The 17,846-nt window shown below is 37.1% G+C and overlaps 1 protein-coding gene and 1 pseudogene across 1 annotated transcript; one reads left to right on the top strand and one right to left on the bottom strand.

Moving 5' to 3' along the window:
* Window positions 1–9,995: 9,995 nt before the first annotated feature.
* Window positions 9,996–10,946, top strand: LOC126079943 (olfactory receptor 52K2-like). Its single transcript, XM_049891294.1, has one exon. The coding sequence runs from the start codon at window positions 9,996–9,998 to the stop codon at window positions 10,944–10,946; it is 951 nt and encodes a 316-aa protein (XP_049747251.1).
* A 4,962-nt stretch (window positions 10,947–15,908) lies between these two features.
* On the bottom strand, window positions 15,909–16,856 carry LOC126079944 (olfactory receptor 52A1-like; annotated as a pseudogene).
* Window positions 16,857–17,846: the final 990 nt, after the last annotated feature.

Below are 17,846 nucleotides of genomic sequence, written 5' to 3' on the forward strand. Positions count from 1 at the left end.
TTTTTCCAATTAAATTTAGTGTAATTAGAGATAAATGTGCCAGCTCCAGAGTCAGAATGCCTAGATTCATTATTCTTACCTGTCCTTTACTATCTGTGGGAATGTGAGCAAGTGTCTGAAATTCTCTGGGCTTTATTTTCAACATCAATAAAATCTGCATACTAGAATGTACCCCATAGAGTTATAATAATTAAACAAGTGAAAGCATGCAAATATGCAAGTCATTTAGAATAGAGCTTGCCATACTGTATGCCCTTAATAAACATTAATTAACAGTATGAATTATAACTAGAACAAGTTTTTTATTATATGCCAGATTCTATATAATTTGAATTATATAATTGTCATAATAATCACTGGAGTAGGTGTTATTCTGATTTTACAGATGAAGTACTTTGCCTCAGAGAGGTTAAATATTGATGAAGGGGTATAGGCTAGATTCAAACCATCACCAGTGTTCTGAATACCTGTTTAAGGACTCTCCCTTCTTTGCTTTTATCCATAGCATCTCTCAGAGCACCATCTGCATACATGTTTAATGAGTGCTTTCCGAAGGAATTAACAGAGCCATAGGTGGTTTGGTTCACTTGTCATATATAACCAAAAGTTCAGCAGTTCTAATACACCAGCTGCTCCTTGGAAACCCTACAGAGCAGTTCTATTCTGTCCTATAAGGTTGCTATGTGTTGGAATCAATTCAATGACTAGTTTGATATTTTGTCTTGATTCAGATGATGGATATCATTAAAGTTTTTGAATTAAAATCATAAGACTACTTTAAGGATCTTTGTTTAAAATAAAAGGAAACAAGGACAACGACAGTAAGGAGAGACTTCTCTCAGACTAAACAGAAAGGGATCCCTCAGGGAAATGTATAACTTTGAAACTATGGCCAATGTGATGGGTTTTCATAATTCTGGACTCTGAGAGGTTTTGTTTGTTTTACTTATTTGAAGCTACCATGAGCCATGGAATTTAATTATAATATATTTTCTGACAAGTATCAGTTATTTACATGTTGAGAAATAAGGTCTAAGGAGTTAGAACTTAAGAGTGATCTACCAGTGGAACTCAAATTGTTCAGTAAAAACAGTTGAACTAAATCCTCAGGAACACTCCATTAAATTCTAGCTGAAAAAGAAAAGATATGCAGCTTATTCATATATAATATTTTATGCAAATAACTCACACCTTCTACATTTGTTTGCCAGCCACTCCCTTCCCTGACCAACACGTAAAAAAAAAAAATGACGTAGAAGTGCTTCTGAAAATACCTCATAGGGAGAGGGAGTGGTTGGCAAACAAACTCAGAAGGTGAACATTACCCATCTTGGGTAAAAATACTGTATTTATGCACAAATACTTATTAAATGAGTAAAATATGCCAGGCTGTTAGATTCTGAAAACAGGAGAACAAAAGAGACACAATCCTTACCTCAGGGAGCTTATATTATAGTGGAGGTGACAGAACTTAAGTCATGCTCAAATGCACAATTACACCTGATAGTAAGCATTATGAAGGAGAAACATAGGTTTCTATAAAGGCACATGGCAGGGGGTTTTGATCTGGTCTGGGGAATCAAGGAAGCTTCCTTACAAGTAGTATTTATTTGAGCGATGAATGAGAGTGAACTAGCTGAGGAAAGAATCAGTGGTCAGGAAATGAGTGTTGTGAAATTATAGGGAAAGAGAGCAGAGTACATGAACATAGAGGGCCTTAAGACATGATGAGGTATAATAAATTGAATGAACTGCAGGAACTCCACACCATGGGCTGGAGCACAGAGAGTGAAGGTGGGTAGTTTGGAGTAAGCCTGGAAAAGAAGGCATGTATAGGTTGGTAGGTTCTCTTAAGGAGTCTCAATTTTATCCTAAGAGCAAGAAAAGACTGAAAATTTTAAACAGACCTCCAACAAACTTGGAAACCTAAAGGAAACGAACAAATTGCTAGAAACACATCACCTATCCAAATTAACACAAAATTAAGATGAAAATCTGAACAGACCCACAAGAGAAAAGATTGAAAAGGTAACAAACTCCCAACAACAAAAAAAAAAAGTCCTGGCTCAGATGGCTTCACTGAAGTATTCTACCAAACATTCAAACAAGAGCTTATACCAGTACTACTCAAACTATTTCAGAACATAGAAAAGAAAGGGATACTTTCAGATTAATTCTATGAAGCCAGCATAACCCTGATACCAAAACCAGGCAAAGACACCACAAAAAAAAAAAAGAAAGAAAGAAAATTACAGCCCAATATCTCTCCTGAATATAGATGAAAAAGTCTCAGCAAAAAACTAGCCAATAGAATTTAGCATCATATCAAAAAAATAATACAACACCACCAAGTAGCACTCATACCAGGTATGCAAGGATGGTTCAACATCAGAAAATCAATTAATGTAAAAATTTTTACTGCATGAATAAAATAAAATAACCACATGACCAACTCAATCAACTCAGAAAAGGCATTCGACAAAATTCAACACCCATTCCTAATAAAAACTTTCCATAAAATAGGTATGGAAGAGAAATTCCTGAACATAATAAGGGGCATCCATACAAAACCAACAGCCAACATCATCCTCAATGGAGACAGTCTAAAAACGTTCCTCTAGAGAACAGGAACAAGACAAGGATGCCCTTTATCACCACTCCTACTTAACATTGTTCTGGAAGCCCTAGCTAGAGCAATAAGACAAGGAAAAGAAATAAAGGGCACCCAATTTTGTAAGGAAGAAATAAAACTGTCTCTATTTGTGGATATTATGATACTATACATAGAAAGCCCAAAAGACTCCATAAGAAAGCTGCTGGAACTAATAGAAAGATTCAGCAGAGTAGCACAATACAAGATAAACATACAAAAATCAGTACGATTCCTATACACCAATGAAGAGAATGATGAAAAAGAAATCAGGAAAACAATACCATTTATAACAACCTTTAAAAAATTTAAAATACTTAGGAATAAATCTAACCAGGGATGTAAAAGACCTGTGCAAAGAAGACTACAAAATACTACTACAAGAAATCTACATAAATGGCAAAACAGGTCATGCTCACAGATAGGTAGACTGAACATTGTGAAAATGACAATTCTAACCAAAGCAATCTACAAATACAATGCAATCCCAACCCAAATAACACAATATTCTTTAAAGAGATGGAAAAACTAATCATTAACTTTATATGGAAAGGGAATGGGTTCCAGATAAGTAAAGCACTATTGAAGAAGAAGAATAAAGTAGGACTCACTCTCCCTGACCTCAGGGACTACTATACAGCTATAGTAGTCAAAATAGCCTGGTACTGGTACAATGACAGGTACATTGACCAATGGAACAGAATTGGGTATCCAGATGTAAACCCATCCACCTAAGATCACCTGATCTTTGATAAAGACCCAAAGTTCATTAAATGGGGAAAAGAGAGTTTTTTTTTTAACAAATGATGCTGGCAAAACTGATATCCACCTGAAAAAAAAAAGAAACAGAAAAAAAAATGAAACAGGACCCATGCCTCACAGCATACACAAAAACTAATTCAAAATAGATCAAATGCCTAAATATAAAACCTAAAACTATCAAGATCATAGAAGAAAAAATAAGATCAATGCTAGAGGCTCTAATACATAGCATCAACAGGATACAAACCATAACTAACAACACACAAACTCCAGAGGATAAGCTAGATAACTGGGGTCTTCTAAAAATTAAACACTTATACTCATCAAAAGACTTCACCAAAAGAGTAAAAACAGAACCTACGGATTGGGAAATATTTTTGGCTATTACAAATCTGACAAAGTTCTAATCTCTAAAATCTACAGGAAAATCCAACAACTCTACAAGGAAAAGACAAATAATCAAAAAAACAAAAATGGCCAATGGAAATGAAAGACACTTCACAAAAGAAGACATTCAAGCGGCAAATAGACACATGAAAAAAGGCTCGAGATCACTAGCCATTAATGAAATGCAAATCAAAGCCACAATGAGATAAAATCTTACCCCAGCATTACTGGTACAAATCAAAAAAACAGAAAATAAAAAACGTTCTGAGATTGTGGAGAGATTGGAACACTTATGCACTGCTGGTGGGAATGGAAAATGATACAACCATTTTGGAAAATGATATGGTGCTTCCTTAGAAAGCTAGACATAGAAATACCATATGATTCAACAATCTGACTCCTAGGAATATATCCTAGAGAAATAAGAGTTGTCACAGGAATAGGCATATGTACACCCATATTCACTGCCGCATTGTTCACAATAGCAAACAGATGGAAACAACCTAGATGCCCATCAACGGACGAATGGATAAACAAACTATGGTACATACACACAATGGAGTACGAAAAAAAAGTACTATGCAAAGATAAAGAACAATGATGAATCTGTGAAGCATCTCACAACATGGATGAACCGGGAAGGCAGCATGCTGGGTGAAATAGTCAATCAGAAAATGACAAATATTGTATGAGATCACTAGTATAAAAACTCAAGAAATGTTTACACAGAAAAAGAAACAATATTTGATGGTTACGAGGGAAGGGAGGGGTGAGGGATGAAAAAACACTAAATAGACAATAGATAAGTGGTAACTTTGGTGAAGGGCTCATAAAACAAAAGGAGACTAAAGGGGCATATCAGCCCAGGGGCAAGGACTAGAAGGCAGGGGGATACAGTACAGCTGGTAATAGGGAATCCAAGTTTGAAAAGAGAGTGTTGACCTGTTGTGGGGTCGTTAACCAACGTCTTAAAACAATACGTGTACTAACTGTGTAATCAAAAGTTAGTTTGTTCTGTAAACCTTCATTTAAAGTACAAAAAAAAAGAGAAGAAAAAAGAAAATTTTAAACCGAGGAGTAACATGATCAAGTTTGTGCTGTTTAAAAAAATACATACCTATATGTGTGCATATATATATATGTAAACCAAACAAACCAAACCCACTGCCATCAAGTTATTCTGACTCATAGAGACCACATAGGGTTTCCAAGTCTATAAATCTTTACAGAAGCAGATTGTCAGAACTTTCTTCCACAGAGTCCCTGCTTGTTTCAAAAAGTTAGCCTTCTGGCTGGCAGTCAATTGTTTTACCCACTTGTGCAACCAGGACTCCTATATATGTGTTGGATCCCTGGCAGTGCAGTGGTTAAGAACTTGGCTGCTAACCAAAAAGGGAGGCATCAGCTTCTCCTTGGAAACCCTATGGCACGGCTCTACTCTGTCCTATAAGGTTGCTATGAGTCGGAATCAACTAGAGAGCAAAAGGTTTGGTTTACATATACCTGTTGCCCTCTAGTCAGCAACAGGTTTGGTATATATATATGTTTACGTATATGCATGTATGTACATATATACCTACCTACCTACATACATACATCTTGATAGTAACAGGTTTGGTTTGGTTTATACAGTTGCCTTCGAGTGGATTTTGACTCACAGTGACCCTATGGGACAAAGTAGAACGGCTTCACAGGGTTTCCAAAGAGCTGCTGGTGAATTGGAACTGCTGACTTTTTGGTTAGCAGTCGTAGCTCACCATAGCTCTTAACCACTGTGCCACCAGGGCTCTCTCTCTCTCTCTAGTATCTTTAATGGCAAAATGAAGCAAAGAATGAAAGGGAGAAATAGAACGGACTTACTAGGAGGCTATAAAAATTTTCCAGGAAAATTTGACAATAGTTTTACTCAGAATGATAGTGATCATTATGAAAAGTAGATAGATTCGAGCATCCTAAATATACTTTGGTTGCATGTCACATCTTAATCCAAACATTAACAGATTAATAGGTTGAATAGCTGTTGTTTACCCTTGGCTGTATGATTGTAGGCCTAGAGTCTAGAGTGGAGCCCTGGTGATGCAGTGGTTAAGAGCTACAGAGAGCTATAGCTGCTAACCATAATAAGGTTTGCAGTTGGAATACACCAGCTGCTCCTTGGAACCCTGTGGGGCATTTCTGCTTTGTTTCCTATAGGTTTGTCATGAGTTGGAATTGACTTGACAGCAAAGGGTTTGATTTGTTTTTTTGGTGGAGTCTAGAGTGGAAGATGGATGAAAACCGCATATGTGTACATGCATGTGCATTTAGCCATACAAAAACAATTGAGGGCTTACAATTTGCCATGTTTTGGAAAATAATAGTGAACAGAGCTCCAGCCACTGTCTTTGGAATATATACATACATTCTATTCCTTTCTCTAACAAAATAGTTTTCAACATTTCTTCTCTTTCTTTGAAATTTACTTGCAAGCTAGACTTCTGACATTCCAAAGCTCAGTTTCTACTGGATCTAAGCCTATTTTTGTACAATAAAATCTCCCCTCCCTCCAGCTTCTCCCTTGCTTTTATTTTAATCTTCCTTCTCTTTGTTTGTTTCTCTGTAACTTCTTTACCAATGTTTTTCATTTAGTCAGTTAATTTGTGGATTCCAGTCTCATTTAGGAAATCAAGGGTCCTAATTTCAATTTTTGTTTTGCTTATGGAAACTCTAAGGTCACTGAAATTGGAAATGAAAATAATTTAAACTATTGGCGTTGAAGCAAGAGATAGCAATTTGTATGTAGTTATCGATATAGGCAAGAATATTCAGAAATTCAGCCCCCACTATTTGTCCAGGGCCCAAGATCCCACTTTATGCCTTATATTCCTTTGTCACCTCAGATGATACCACTGCCCTCCAGTTTCCTTACCATTATGTGCAAACAAATATTGATCGCTTATATCAATGTTGCTCCAAACTCTTTTCTTAAATGATTTTCTAGAACCTTGCTTTTCCATCCTCGGTGCCCCAAGTTCCCTCAAGTAAAAACCTTCTATTGCCCCAGCCCTTCTTTAATTTCCATTGTAAATGAGTTATCTAGCATTTCCATACCATGCCCTCTCTCCTCATATAGCATACCAAAGATTATTTTTACAATATTCCTAAACTTTTGATCTAACTCACGTATGCTAACCTCAATGATTGGCTCTAAAATTCTTCTCAAAAATATCCAAGCTAAGAAAAGCACTTTGGCTAATTAGGTCCCAAGAGGGCAGAATTTACCAACATAAATCTGCCTCAAGCTCAAACTCTTCATTTTATTCTGAACATTGACAGATCTCCTATATCTCAAGTGGACAGTTGTTTTGCTGGTCCTAGTCATGTTGTGACAGGACGAACAACCACCTGCAGGTATTACTACAGGAAAAAGGTAAAAAGAGGGATGGAAGAGATTAAAAAAAAAAAAAAATCCTGGAATGCAAAGAGACATGTGAGATAAAGTGGTTCTCAAATGTTTTCATCCAAATACAACAATCACTAACTTTTCTTAAGGTCATCGTTGGGATCTTTAATTTTTTCACTCTCAGTGACATTCTTTAAAAAGTGGTGAATACCTCTCTAGATTTTATGCCTGGGTGGGTGGTATCTTTACTTATAGGTAATGTTGATACAGTTGTTGCTAGCAATTGTTCCAGATATCTCAGACAAAACCCTGTCTTGGTGCTTAAAGCTCCTGTAACAAAACAAACAAATCAAACTCACTGCCATGGAGGCGATCTGGTCTCACAGCAACCATATAGGACAGAGTAGAACTGCTCCATAGGGTTTTCAAGGCTGGAATCTTTATGGAAGCAGGTTGCCATACCTTTCTCCTGCAGAGCAGCTGCTGGTTCCCACCCACTGACTTTTTGGTTAGCTGCCAAGTGCCTAACCACTGCACCACCAAGGCTTCTATGGTATCCTTCTAATGCTGCCACCCACATGGAAGATGTCCAACTGCAGTGCTCCTGATAGATGATCATTTAGTTTGTACCTGGAAAATCTCCACTGACAGTAAGCTTCTGGTTTTACAGGACTGACTGTCTTTTTCTTTGGGGACAGCTTTGTGTGACAGAAGTCTTTCCCATATTGAATCAAAATGTACCTTTTAAATTTTGAGCATCCTCTGGTTGGTCAGGTATCTATCTCTGATGATACTAAATGAATCTAATTTTCTTTTTTTCCCATCAGTGCATAATTAATCTAAAAATATTTGAATATAAAATAACCAGGGCCATCAAATATTACATCTATGGTACAAATCGAAGACTATTCATTATCCACCACAGTCCTTTGCAAACAAACAAAAATCCAGAATAACATTATGTTTTACATGCCTCACTTGAATTTCGATATTTATAGAAAATGAAGAAAATTTGCACTCCAGAGCACAAATCCATTCAAAGGAAGATGCTAGAAACATTGTAGCATTGTACAATGTTGGAATTTAATGGCACGTTCAATCATCACTACAACTTATGCAAGGTATGTCTTATGCCACTTTGTCAGGTTAGGAAACTGAAGATCAAAGCTTGAAATGACTTGCTCAAGTAACGTGTCACAGGTGTCAGGGCTGAGACTCTATCTCAGATACCCCTTACCTAAAACGGCTTGCTATTTTCACTGTGGCAAGTTACCTGGCAAATCCCCATTGTTCAGCTGTAACATTACTTATACCGAATGCAGTTGAAATATGAAATATCTAGATCAGAATAACTCCATTCATGATATATAAATGCTACAACAGTATTTTAGCAGATAAGCCACTCTATTTTGGTAACTTAAATATTTATAGAAAAATAATTAACAAAATCTCTTTATAGTCTGTATTTTGTTTTAAAGATTTGTTTTTAGAGGCTGGGGTATAGGTTAAGATAAAAAAACACAATTTCTTAGAAGAAACTTAAAAATGATGCATTGGAATTAAAAACAAATTGCGAGCATATTAGACTGGAATATGGGATTAATACATACATAAGTAAAAAGACTAATAATCCAAATACATCAAGTAAAGCAAAAGGTGGTTGTTGTTGCTGTTTTTGTTATATGCCATTGACTCATAGCAACCCTATAGGACAGTGTAGAACTGCCCTATAGGGTTTCCTAGGAAAGAGATTTGAATCCATCAGCTACTTTGCAGGAGAAAGATGTGGCAGTCTATTTCTATAAAGATTACAGCCTTGGAAACTATGGGGAAGTTCTAGTCTGTCCTGTATGGTTGCTACACATTGAAAAAGAATTGACTTAATCCTTGAAGGCAATAGGTTGTATTTATCTTAATCTTTATGGGAGCAGATTGCCAGGTCTTTTCTCCCTCAGAGTCGCTGGTGGGCTCCAACTGCTGACCTTTCGGTTGTAAGCCTAGTGCTTAACCATTTTGCCACCAAGGCTCCTTAAAAGAATATTCTAAAACATAAATATTAGTATACTGTACTTTGATTTTTTTAAATAATTTTATGACATATTTTCCATCCCGTTATTTCCACCTTCTATTGAAATTTCTTTTGTGTGTGTGATTGCCTTTATTAGGCATTATTGGATTCCAGTTCTGTCAACTGATACATCTGTTATTGTTTTTGTTTTGTTTTTACTGCCATACTTTCCTGTTATAAGATCAGCAGTTATTTTCTAGGTCCTTTGTCAAACTTATTAATATGTAGCTAAACACCGCTGGGAAGAATACAAAGGACCAAGGCCAATCTCACTATCTGAGGACCTTGGGGCGATTAAATTCAGTTTCTTTGTCTTGAGTGAAAGCCATGCTTTTTGACTTGTTTATGATGGCCCTGTAATATTGAGAATATTGGAGCTCCTACCAGATCCTGCTGTCTAAAAAAATAAATAAAAAGCTATATAATTGCCATAATTGCATAAATTGAATATTAACCAGGATCACAGCCACAAGAGATTCTAAATTATAAAGGTGATATATCTTTAGTGATAATTTATCCACGAGAAATCTTCTCCCTTTTGCAAAGGTAGTAGTATAAGAATATCTCCCTCCCCACCCCAAGTTATTGAATCATTCACTTAATCATTAATTTATATAATATAAACACAATTATCACCATAAATTCCTGTAGCTCAACTTTTTGTAGGTGCAAATGATGCACTGATTTCAAAGTGTCCCCTGTTCGTTTCTCCCTAGGAATCAGACTTTGAGAAGCTCAGGTTAGAGATGTCCGCTTGCAACAACTCCGTTCCTCAGCCTTTGGTATTTATCCTTGATGGAATCCCTGGTCTGGAATCTTCCCATGGCTGGATCTCTGTGCCTTTTTTCTTGGTGTTTATTATTACAGTCATTGGTAATGTCACCATTTTATATATCATCCAGGAGGAGAAGAGCCTTCAAGAGCCCATGTTTCTCCTCCTGGCCATGCTGTCAGCGGTTGACCTATCCTTGGTCAGTGTCACTGTGCCCCGCATGCTGGCTATCTTCTGGATGAATGCCAAGGAAATCAGCTTCAATGCTTGCCTCACGCAGATGTTTTTTGTTTCTTCCTTTTATGTCATGGAGTCTGGAATCCTCCTGGCCATGGCTTTTGATAGATTTGTGGCTATCTGGAACCCTCTGAGATATACGACCATCCTCGATAACAACATTCTTTTGAAGATGGCACTGGCTGTCGTGGCAAGGGCAGTGGCAGTGCTGACCCCAGCACCCATCCTTGCAAAAAGCCTGGAAAGCTTCCAAACCCACGTTATTGCTTACTCCTACTGTGCTTACATGGCTGTGGTAAAGATAGCCTGTGGAGACATTTCTAATCACATTGTCCATGGCCTCATGGTTATTGTAGCATCTGTGGGACTTGATCTGTTCTTTATCATTCTGTCTTATGGAATGATCCTTCATGCTGTCTTTCGGATACCGTCTTGGGAGGCACGGAGCAAAGCTCTCAGCACATGTGGCTCTCATCTCTGTATCATTGCTCTCTTTTATTCTCCTGTTGTCTTTTCAGTCCTGGCTCAGATTTTAGGCTACCATATGGCTCCCCACCTACAGACCATCTTTGACAACCTATATTTCCTGGTGCCTCCCATGATCAACCCCTTGATTTATGGGGCCCGAACCCAGCAGATATGGGAACGGGTACTGCGGATCCTCCACTGTCATAGAGACAGAGGTTGATACCTTAGGTGGACAGGAGATCTGGGGATGTGGATCTAGAAATCATGTGAGTTTGGAGATAGAGGTGATTTTTGCCAGGTTTGTGGGTTCATGGGAAAAGGAATAACTAAGGCAATAGTACGACTCAACTAGTAACTGTGAAATGCTCTTTTGGTCAATACGTAGTTTTTATGAAACCCTCAAAATAAAAATTCCCCTCCCTAATACTTATATAAGTAGTAAAATAAGAGGGAATCTTATTGTTAATCAATACAATGATGGTCTAATTGCCGCACATCAATTAATTTAGAAACCCACTCTTAGATGACAGGAGGTGAAAATACAATTTGGTTATAAATACTTGAGACAGGAAAAATAATTTTCCAATGATTCTTGTTTATTGTTTTTCTTTCTTATTAAATACAGTTCTGGTATTTCACCAACAGAGAATTATGTATCATGAGTATATCAGTAAACTCTCTTTTGCTGTCTGAAGGGTTTTAATAGGAAAGGACCATCTTAGGATAATGTGGCACCAGCTATATAATAGACTGGACCTGAGATGTAGGTATTTTACAGATGAAAAACCTGGATACCTAAAAAAAACTATCTTTTCTGTAGCTTTACTTTTCATCCATCTGACATCATCTATTGCCACAAATTCAAGAACCCAAATCTGTGCCTTAGACCATTAATTATGTCTGTGCTTCAGGGAAAAAAAATATATATATATGTACGTATATGTATAACTACCTTGTGAATCACTGTTCATATGCCCCCTACTCTTAAGGTGCTCCAAACTAAACTTGTAATCTCCTTGCCAACTTAATTGTCCTTTGGCATTCCTCACCTTGGTTCATTTGACTTGAATTAGCAAATCTTGAAATGCCCTAATTATTTATTTTTTTCCTTCCATCCATTCATCTGGTCACCAAGATTTACCTGCAATGTCACATTAATGAATTCACTTCTCTGCCTTTCATTATCTTCACCCTACCTCAGGCTGTCATCATCTTTAATTTATGTACTACAAAACCATTCTAAATAGACTTCCTATCTCCAACCTGTCCTGAATTTAAAGAATATTCAAAGATATTCTTAACACTGCACTAGAGTTTTTTTCCCCAAACAGAGATAATATCTCATTCACATAAAATCTTCAGCAGCCTGTTCCTAAGGGTAAAGTTCTAACTCTATAGGATGACATTAACGTTATTTTATTACTTGACTCCAATTTGCCTTGGCAGGTTTTTCATTCTCACTAAACCACAGTGTAGACATCAATTAAGCCCAACCTATTTTGCTTAAAACATTCCTTGCAACTTTGGCTGACTTTCCTTGCAGCATTGGCTTACTCTCCTAAGCAAATTTTCCCTCAACATTTCACAATCAAAATCCATCCCAACTCAGTAGACACTTTCTTCAATTTCTTCTTCTTTTTTTTTTTTCTCTTACTGCTTACCCACTGAGCAGTATCAATCATCCCTTCTCCGTACTCCCAGGGCATTTTAGTTTTCCTTGAGTCAGTTGTATGTGTTTTGTCCTGTACCTTAGTTATTTGATGCATTGTCATTGCTCTTACACTGCCATTTCTTTAAGGACAAGGCCATGCTTAGATATTAGATTTTACACAGAACATAAGCAGGCTCTAAACCCATATCTTAATTAAGGAAAAAAAAAAACTATAAAACATCAACACACAAACTATGGGAGCTAGATATATAAAGCATACCCATTCTTCCATCCCTTAATACTCACAGTCTAGATATCCTCAGGTCTATCTGGCACAAACATATACACAAATAGATTGTATTTATCCACAAACTATCTTTCTCACATGTATATACATTTATACACATCACCTGAGATCTGCATGCATTCACAAGAATGTGTATACGTGCATATACCTGATAGATACATATATACAATTACATCAATACATGTGTAAAACAACTCTTAACCTCCTTATGGTTTGCCTGCACCAATTTTCAGTGGCATATGATTGCTTAAGGAAATTAATGACCTATCTGAGACTCAGTGGCAACGGGTTTAACAGGTATCCATGAATGTTGGCACTACATGCTCTTATGTAATTTTTGCAGTGTGTCTTATGCAATATTTTCTCTGTAAGCCTCTCTGACCTCTCCAGTCTCTTATTTCTCCACTCTGTATTGAATTTGATTTCATTGGTCTTCCATGTCACCCATTTTTTCCTTAATCATTGCATGTATCACTCAATATTATAATTGGCTCTTTATATGATCTTTCTCTACACTAAACTGAATGCTTTCTTTACTTTTGTTTTCATGCTACCTAGCATTTTCATGGCATATAATACAAGTTTAGTAAATTTTTTTTTTTAGGTAAGTCCCATTTTATGCTCAGGTGAAAAAAATTATAAAACAATGCATAGACTTACAATTCAGCCCATTAGACTAAAATTAATTAATGAATTACTCAATTGATTAAAAGGAGGAAAGAAAAAAGGGAAGGAGAAATGGAGGAGAGAAAAAATTGGAGCATTTTGTTTTCCCAGCCAACATTCCTCTTCATCTAAGATCCTGTCATAGTGATACCGCTTCAACTCTATTCCTGAATATTATTTAGGCCTAATTCTTTCACCTTCAGTAGACCAATGTGTTTGTTCAGGTATAAAGCCTCTTCTGACTTTTTTTTTTTTTAATTGTGGTAAGTGCATATATAACAAAACATTTGTCAATTCAGCTTTTTTTACACATACAATTCAGTGACATTAATTATGTTCATCATGTTGTACAACCATTACCACTGTCTGTTTCCAAAATTTTCCAGCACCTTTTTAGGAGAAGCTTAGTGGCCCCTAAGCTATGAATTTCTCTTCTTCATGAACCTCTTATAACCTCTTGTGAACTTTCTTTTGCCCTGTAAGAACCCCAAAATTTAAGAATTAAAAATAAAAGTTATTATCTCTCACAGTTATGTGGGTGGACTAGCTCAGCTTAATGTTTCTAACTTGAGGTCCCTCATGTGGCTGCACAAGAAAAATCAGCGTGGGGTGGAGTCATCTGAAGACTCAATAGGAGAGACATCCATAATGGTTTCTTTGCTGACAAATCCTGGTGCCTCAGTGCTGTCTTCATTAGATTAGCCCACATTTCTTACGTGGTGTTTCATGTCTTCAAGAGGTAGAAAGCAGAAGCTACTGAGCCAGACTACCCAGAATTGGTACAGCATGATCTTCACATTATTCTATTTTTAAAACCGTCAGAGGATCTTCTAAATTCAAGGGATTGGGAAATAGACTCCATCTTCTGAGAATCACGTTGAAGAACATGTAACATAAAAGAAAGGTATTTCTGTGGCCATCTTTAAAAATCCAATCTACCTTAATCCTTCCTATGGTTACAATTCACACCCCTCTCATCTGTAACATACATTCATGCTTCCCCCAAACTACTATAGTCTCTACTCATTACAGCATTGGTCCTGAAGTTCATCATTTAAATCATATCAAGATATAAATGAGGCTTATTGGGTGTGGTTCCTTGCATACAGTTCCTAGAATATGGTTCATCTGTTAACTAAATAGATAAGTTATCGTCCCCCCCTCCACCACACACACACTGCTAACATACGATGGTAATAAAGTGATAGAAAAACTTCAAAAATATTCCCACTCCAGGAGAGAGATAAAGAAGGAATCTGGCAGTCATTGGTGTACAGCACATGTTAACTTTTGGATTAGATACTATCCTGATCTATGAGGATGATGCTATGTTTCTCTGTGGTTCTTTGCTTTACCTTCTGGACTCTTGTCTCTGTACTCTGAAACATCCTTCATTTTCTATATGAAGTGGCCAAATTTTTCAGCTCACATTGCTCATCCTGCAGAAGGTCAGTGACCTCAAGAATCAGTGACCCCAAGTGGCAGATGATTGAACTATTAACACATATTCCCTTATTGCAGAACGAATTATATATTTTGATGACTGATAAAGGTAGAGATGAGTCTTATTTTTATGAATTGGGTGTTCAACGAAGTCAGGTTCATACACACATGACCTGAACAGATGAAACATCTGTGAAACTCTGAAAACAAAGTGGAATACTTCTACTGCATCAGTGGGCTGTGACTAAACCATTTCAAAGCAGATTTTTAACTTTAGTAACAGACATCTCCTGGTATTAGAAATCTCCTGGTATTCAACATCCTTTGGTTTTGGTTTTCAGGGGTTTTTCTTCCCTCCTGAATTTACATAAAACATTTATTGCTGTTATTTTCTAGTTATAGAGAATTGTCTGAGAAAGATCATCTCCCTGAAGAAAAAGAAAGTTGATGTTGGGATGTCAACTTAAGCATCTCTCCACATGTATGTAAGTTCTGATCCTAGTTAGTACTTTATAAATATGAATTGAAATTAAGGTGAATAACATTTTATTCTCTGAAGTCAAATGAACTAATCAAATCTCACATTTTTCACAATTTCCTCTGAAAAGTATTTCACTATCCTTTTTCAAATCTATATTAGCATACCCCTTGTTTCTACTTCACCATACTCTAAATTACATTAAATTACATCTGCCCAGTATTTGGGTGTCATCATTATACTGTGAGGCTTTTGAGATCATGGAATGTGTCTTTTTCATGTTTGGATATCCAAAGCATAAACTTCCTCTTGGTAATGTGGACAGACGCAGTAGATATGTGAACAAAGAAGGCAGAAAAAAAAAAAATAGAAATGAGAGAAAAAAGAATAAAAGACTAGTGGAGGATGAAATAATGGAGGGATGGAGTCAGGATGGAAATTTATGAGATACATACATAATTCTTGTTCAAGTGTGTTTCTTGTTTGGAATGCTCTAATTTTAAGAATATAAAGTCTTTATGGGATATCATTATCATGTAAAAATTCAGCAAAATGGTCACACATTCATACATAGTCCAAGGAACCTCTGTTTAAAACAATTAAATCTATTTTTCCCTGTGACATTTTAAATGTTAGATCAGTGCTCGGTGTTAGGCTTCAGACTAAAAATCTGAGCTACCTGCCTGCGGATCACTTTGGTCTTTACACCATAGACAATGGGGTTAAGGACAGGGGACACAAGCAGATAGGTGGTAGACAAGAGAGTGTGAACATAGGCTGACACATGACCAAAACAGTGGTTAAAGAAGGAAAAAAAAGGAAGGATATAAAACTCAAGAAATACAACAAGATGAGCAGTACAAGTGTTGAATGCTTTGAGTCATACTTTCTTCTGGGGAAGATGAAAAACAGCTTAAAAAATCAGAATGTAGGAGACGAAGACAAACATCATATCAAAACCTAGAATTGCAAATGCCACAAATAGCCCACATGATTTGTTAACGTGGACATCTGCAGCCAGCTTGACTACCGCCATGTGTTCACAGTAAGAATGAAAAATAACCACAGAGTGGAAAATTTTCAGTCGTTTGTGTAGAATGAGTAAAATGCCAAGAAGTGCTGTTGCTCGGATTGCCACCACCAGCACCATCTTAACCAGAACGAAACATGTGAAGATGGATGTGTACTTCAATGGATCACAGATGGCAACATGGCGATCAAAGGCCAAGGTCAACAGGTTGTCAGGTTCCATGCCCTGCAAGGCATGGATGAAGAAGAGCTGGGTGAGGCAGGCATCAAAAGCCATGGAATAAGAACCAAACCAGAAGATAACCAACATCTTTGGAGCAATGGCTATACAGACGCCTAGATCAGTGGCTGCCAGTATAGTCAGGAAAACGTACATGGGTTGATGTAGGCTGCATTCTGCAGGGATGATGATTAGCAAGAAGATGTTCTCCATCAGAGCCAACAAACACACACCAAAGAAGGGAAACCCAATCCAAAACTGTACATGCTCTAGTCCAGGGTTGCCAATCAGGGTCATTGTTCTGGGGTTTGAATATGACATGTTGGAGAATCCCATGGAGGCTGGTAAATTCTTTCCTCACCACTGATTCTGATACCTAGTCAGAGAAAGATCATGGGTGGGAAAGAAGGGCAAGTTCCTCATCATTTCTCAAAGAACATGAACAACAGGAATGAAAGTGACCAGGTGACCTTGAATATTTGGGCATTATTTCAGGGAAGTATGGGAATAGTCTCTTGTAATATATTTTTCCAAAGCCAATACAGCTGTTTGTGGAAGAGGAAGATGGTTAAGTGTTCATCACCTAGAAATTCTAGAAATGGAAACCTTGACTCTAAGAGCACTGATCCTGTTATTTTTCAAGTGTCCTCAGGTGGTGTCATAGATGGCAGCATTAGCTTTTCTGTTCATCTCCATTTTCATACTCCAGACCCATTGCAGATTAAGTGGCATTTTTTGTGACACTTGAGGCTATGGTAGAGATCCTGCATCCCTTACCGAAACAACCCAAACCCATTGCCTACAAATCGATTTTGACTCATAGCAACCCTATAGGACAGAGTAGAACTTTCCAAGAAGGTGTCCAAGTCTGTAATCTTTACAAAAGCAGACTACCACATCTTTCTCCCATGGACCAGATAGTGGATTTGAACTGGCGACCTTTTGGTTAGCAGTCTAGCACTGTTAACCATTACCCTCTTATCTATCTTCTCAACACTCTGTCTCCTGCAAGATTTGTGAGTACTTGCATCACCTACCACTTCATTCTACCTGCACATCCTCTTTGAAAGATCATCCCAGAATTAACACAATGTGTCACTCTTAGCTACAACTGATAAAAGAATAGCTCCTCCATATCACCTTTAAGAATCTGAATAACTGGCTTGTACATGGGTAATTCAGCACATATTTGTGCAAAACTGGGTCTCCTCACTATTATCTGAGAGTTAATGTCTAAATGTGAAGGGAGGTATTTTACTTCTGAATCTAAAGAGGATGGGAAGCCTGGGAGAGCTGTCACCATCTGAAGATTCTGAACTTTGAACT

The sequence above is a fragment of the Elephas maximus genome, chromosome 7, assembly GCF_024166365.1.
Source record: "Elephas maximus indicus isolate mEleMax1 chromosome 7, mEleMax1 primary haplotype, whole genome shotgun sequence".
Classification (NCBI taxonomy): Eukaryota; Metazoa; Chordata; class Mammalia; order Proboscidea; family Elephantidae; genus Elephas; species Elephas maximus.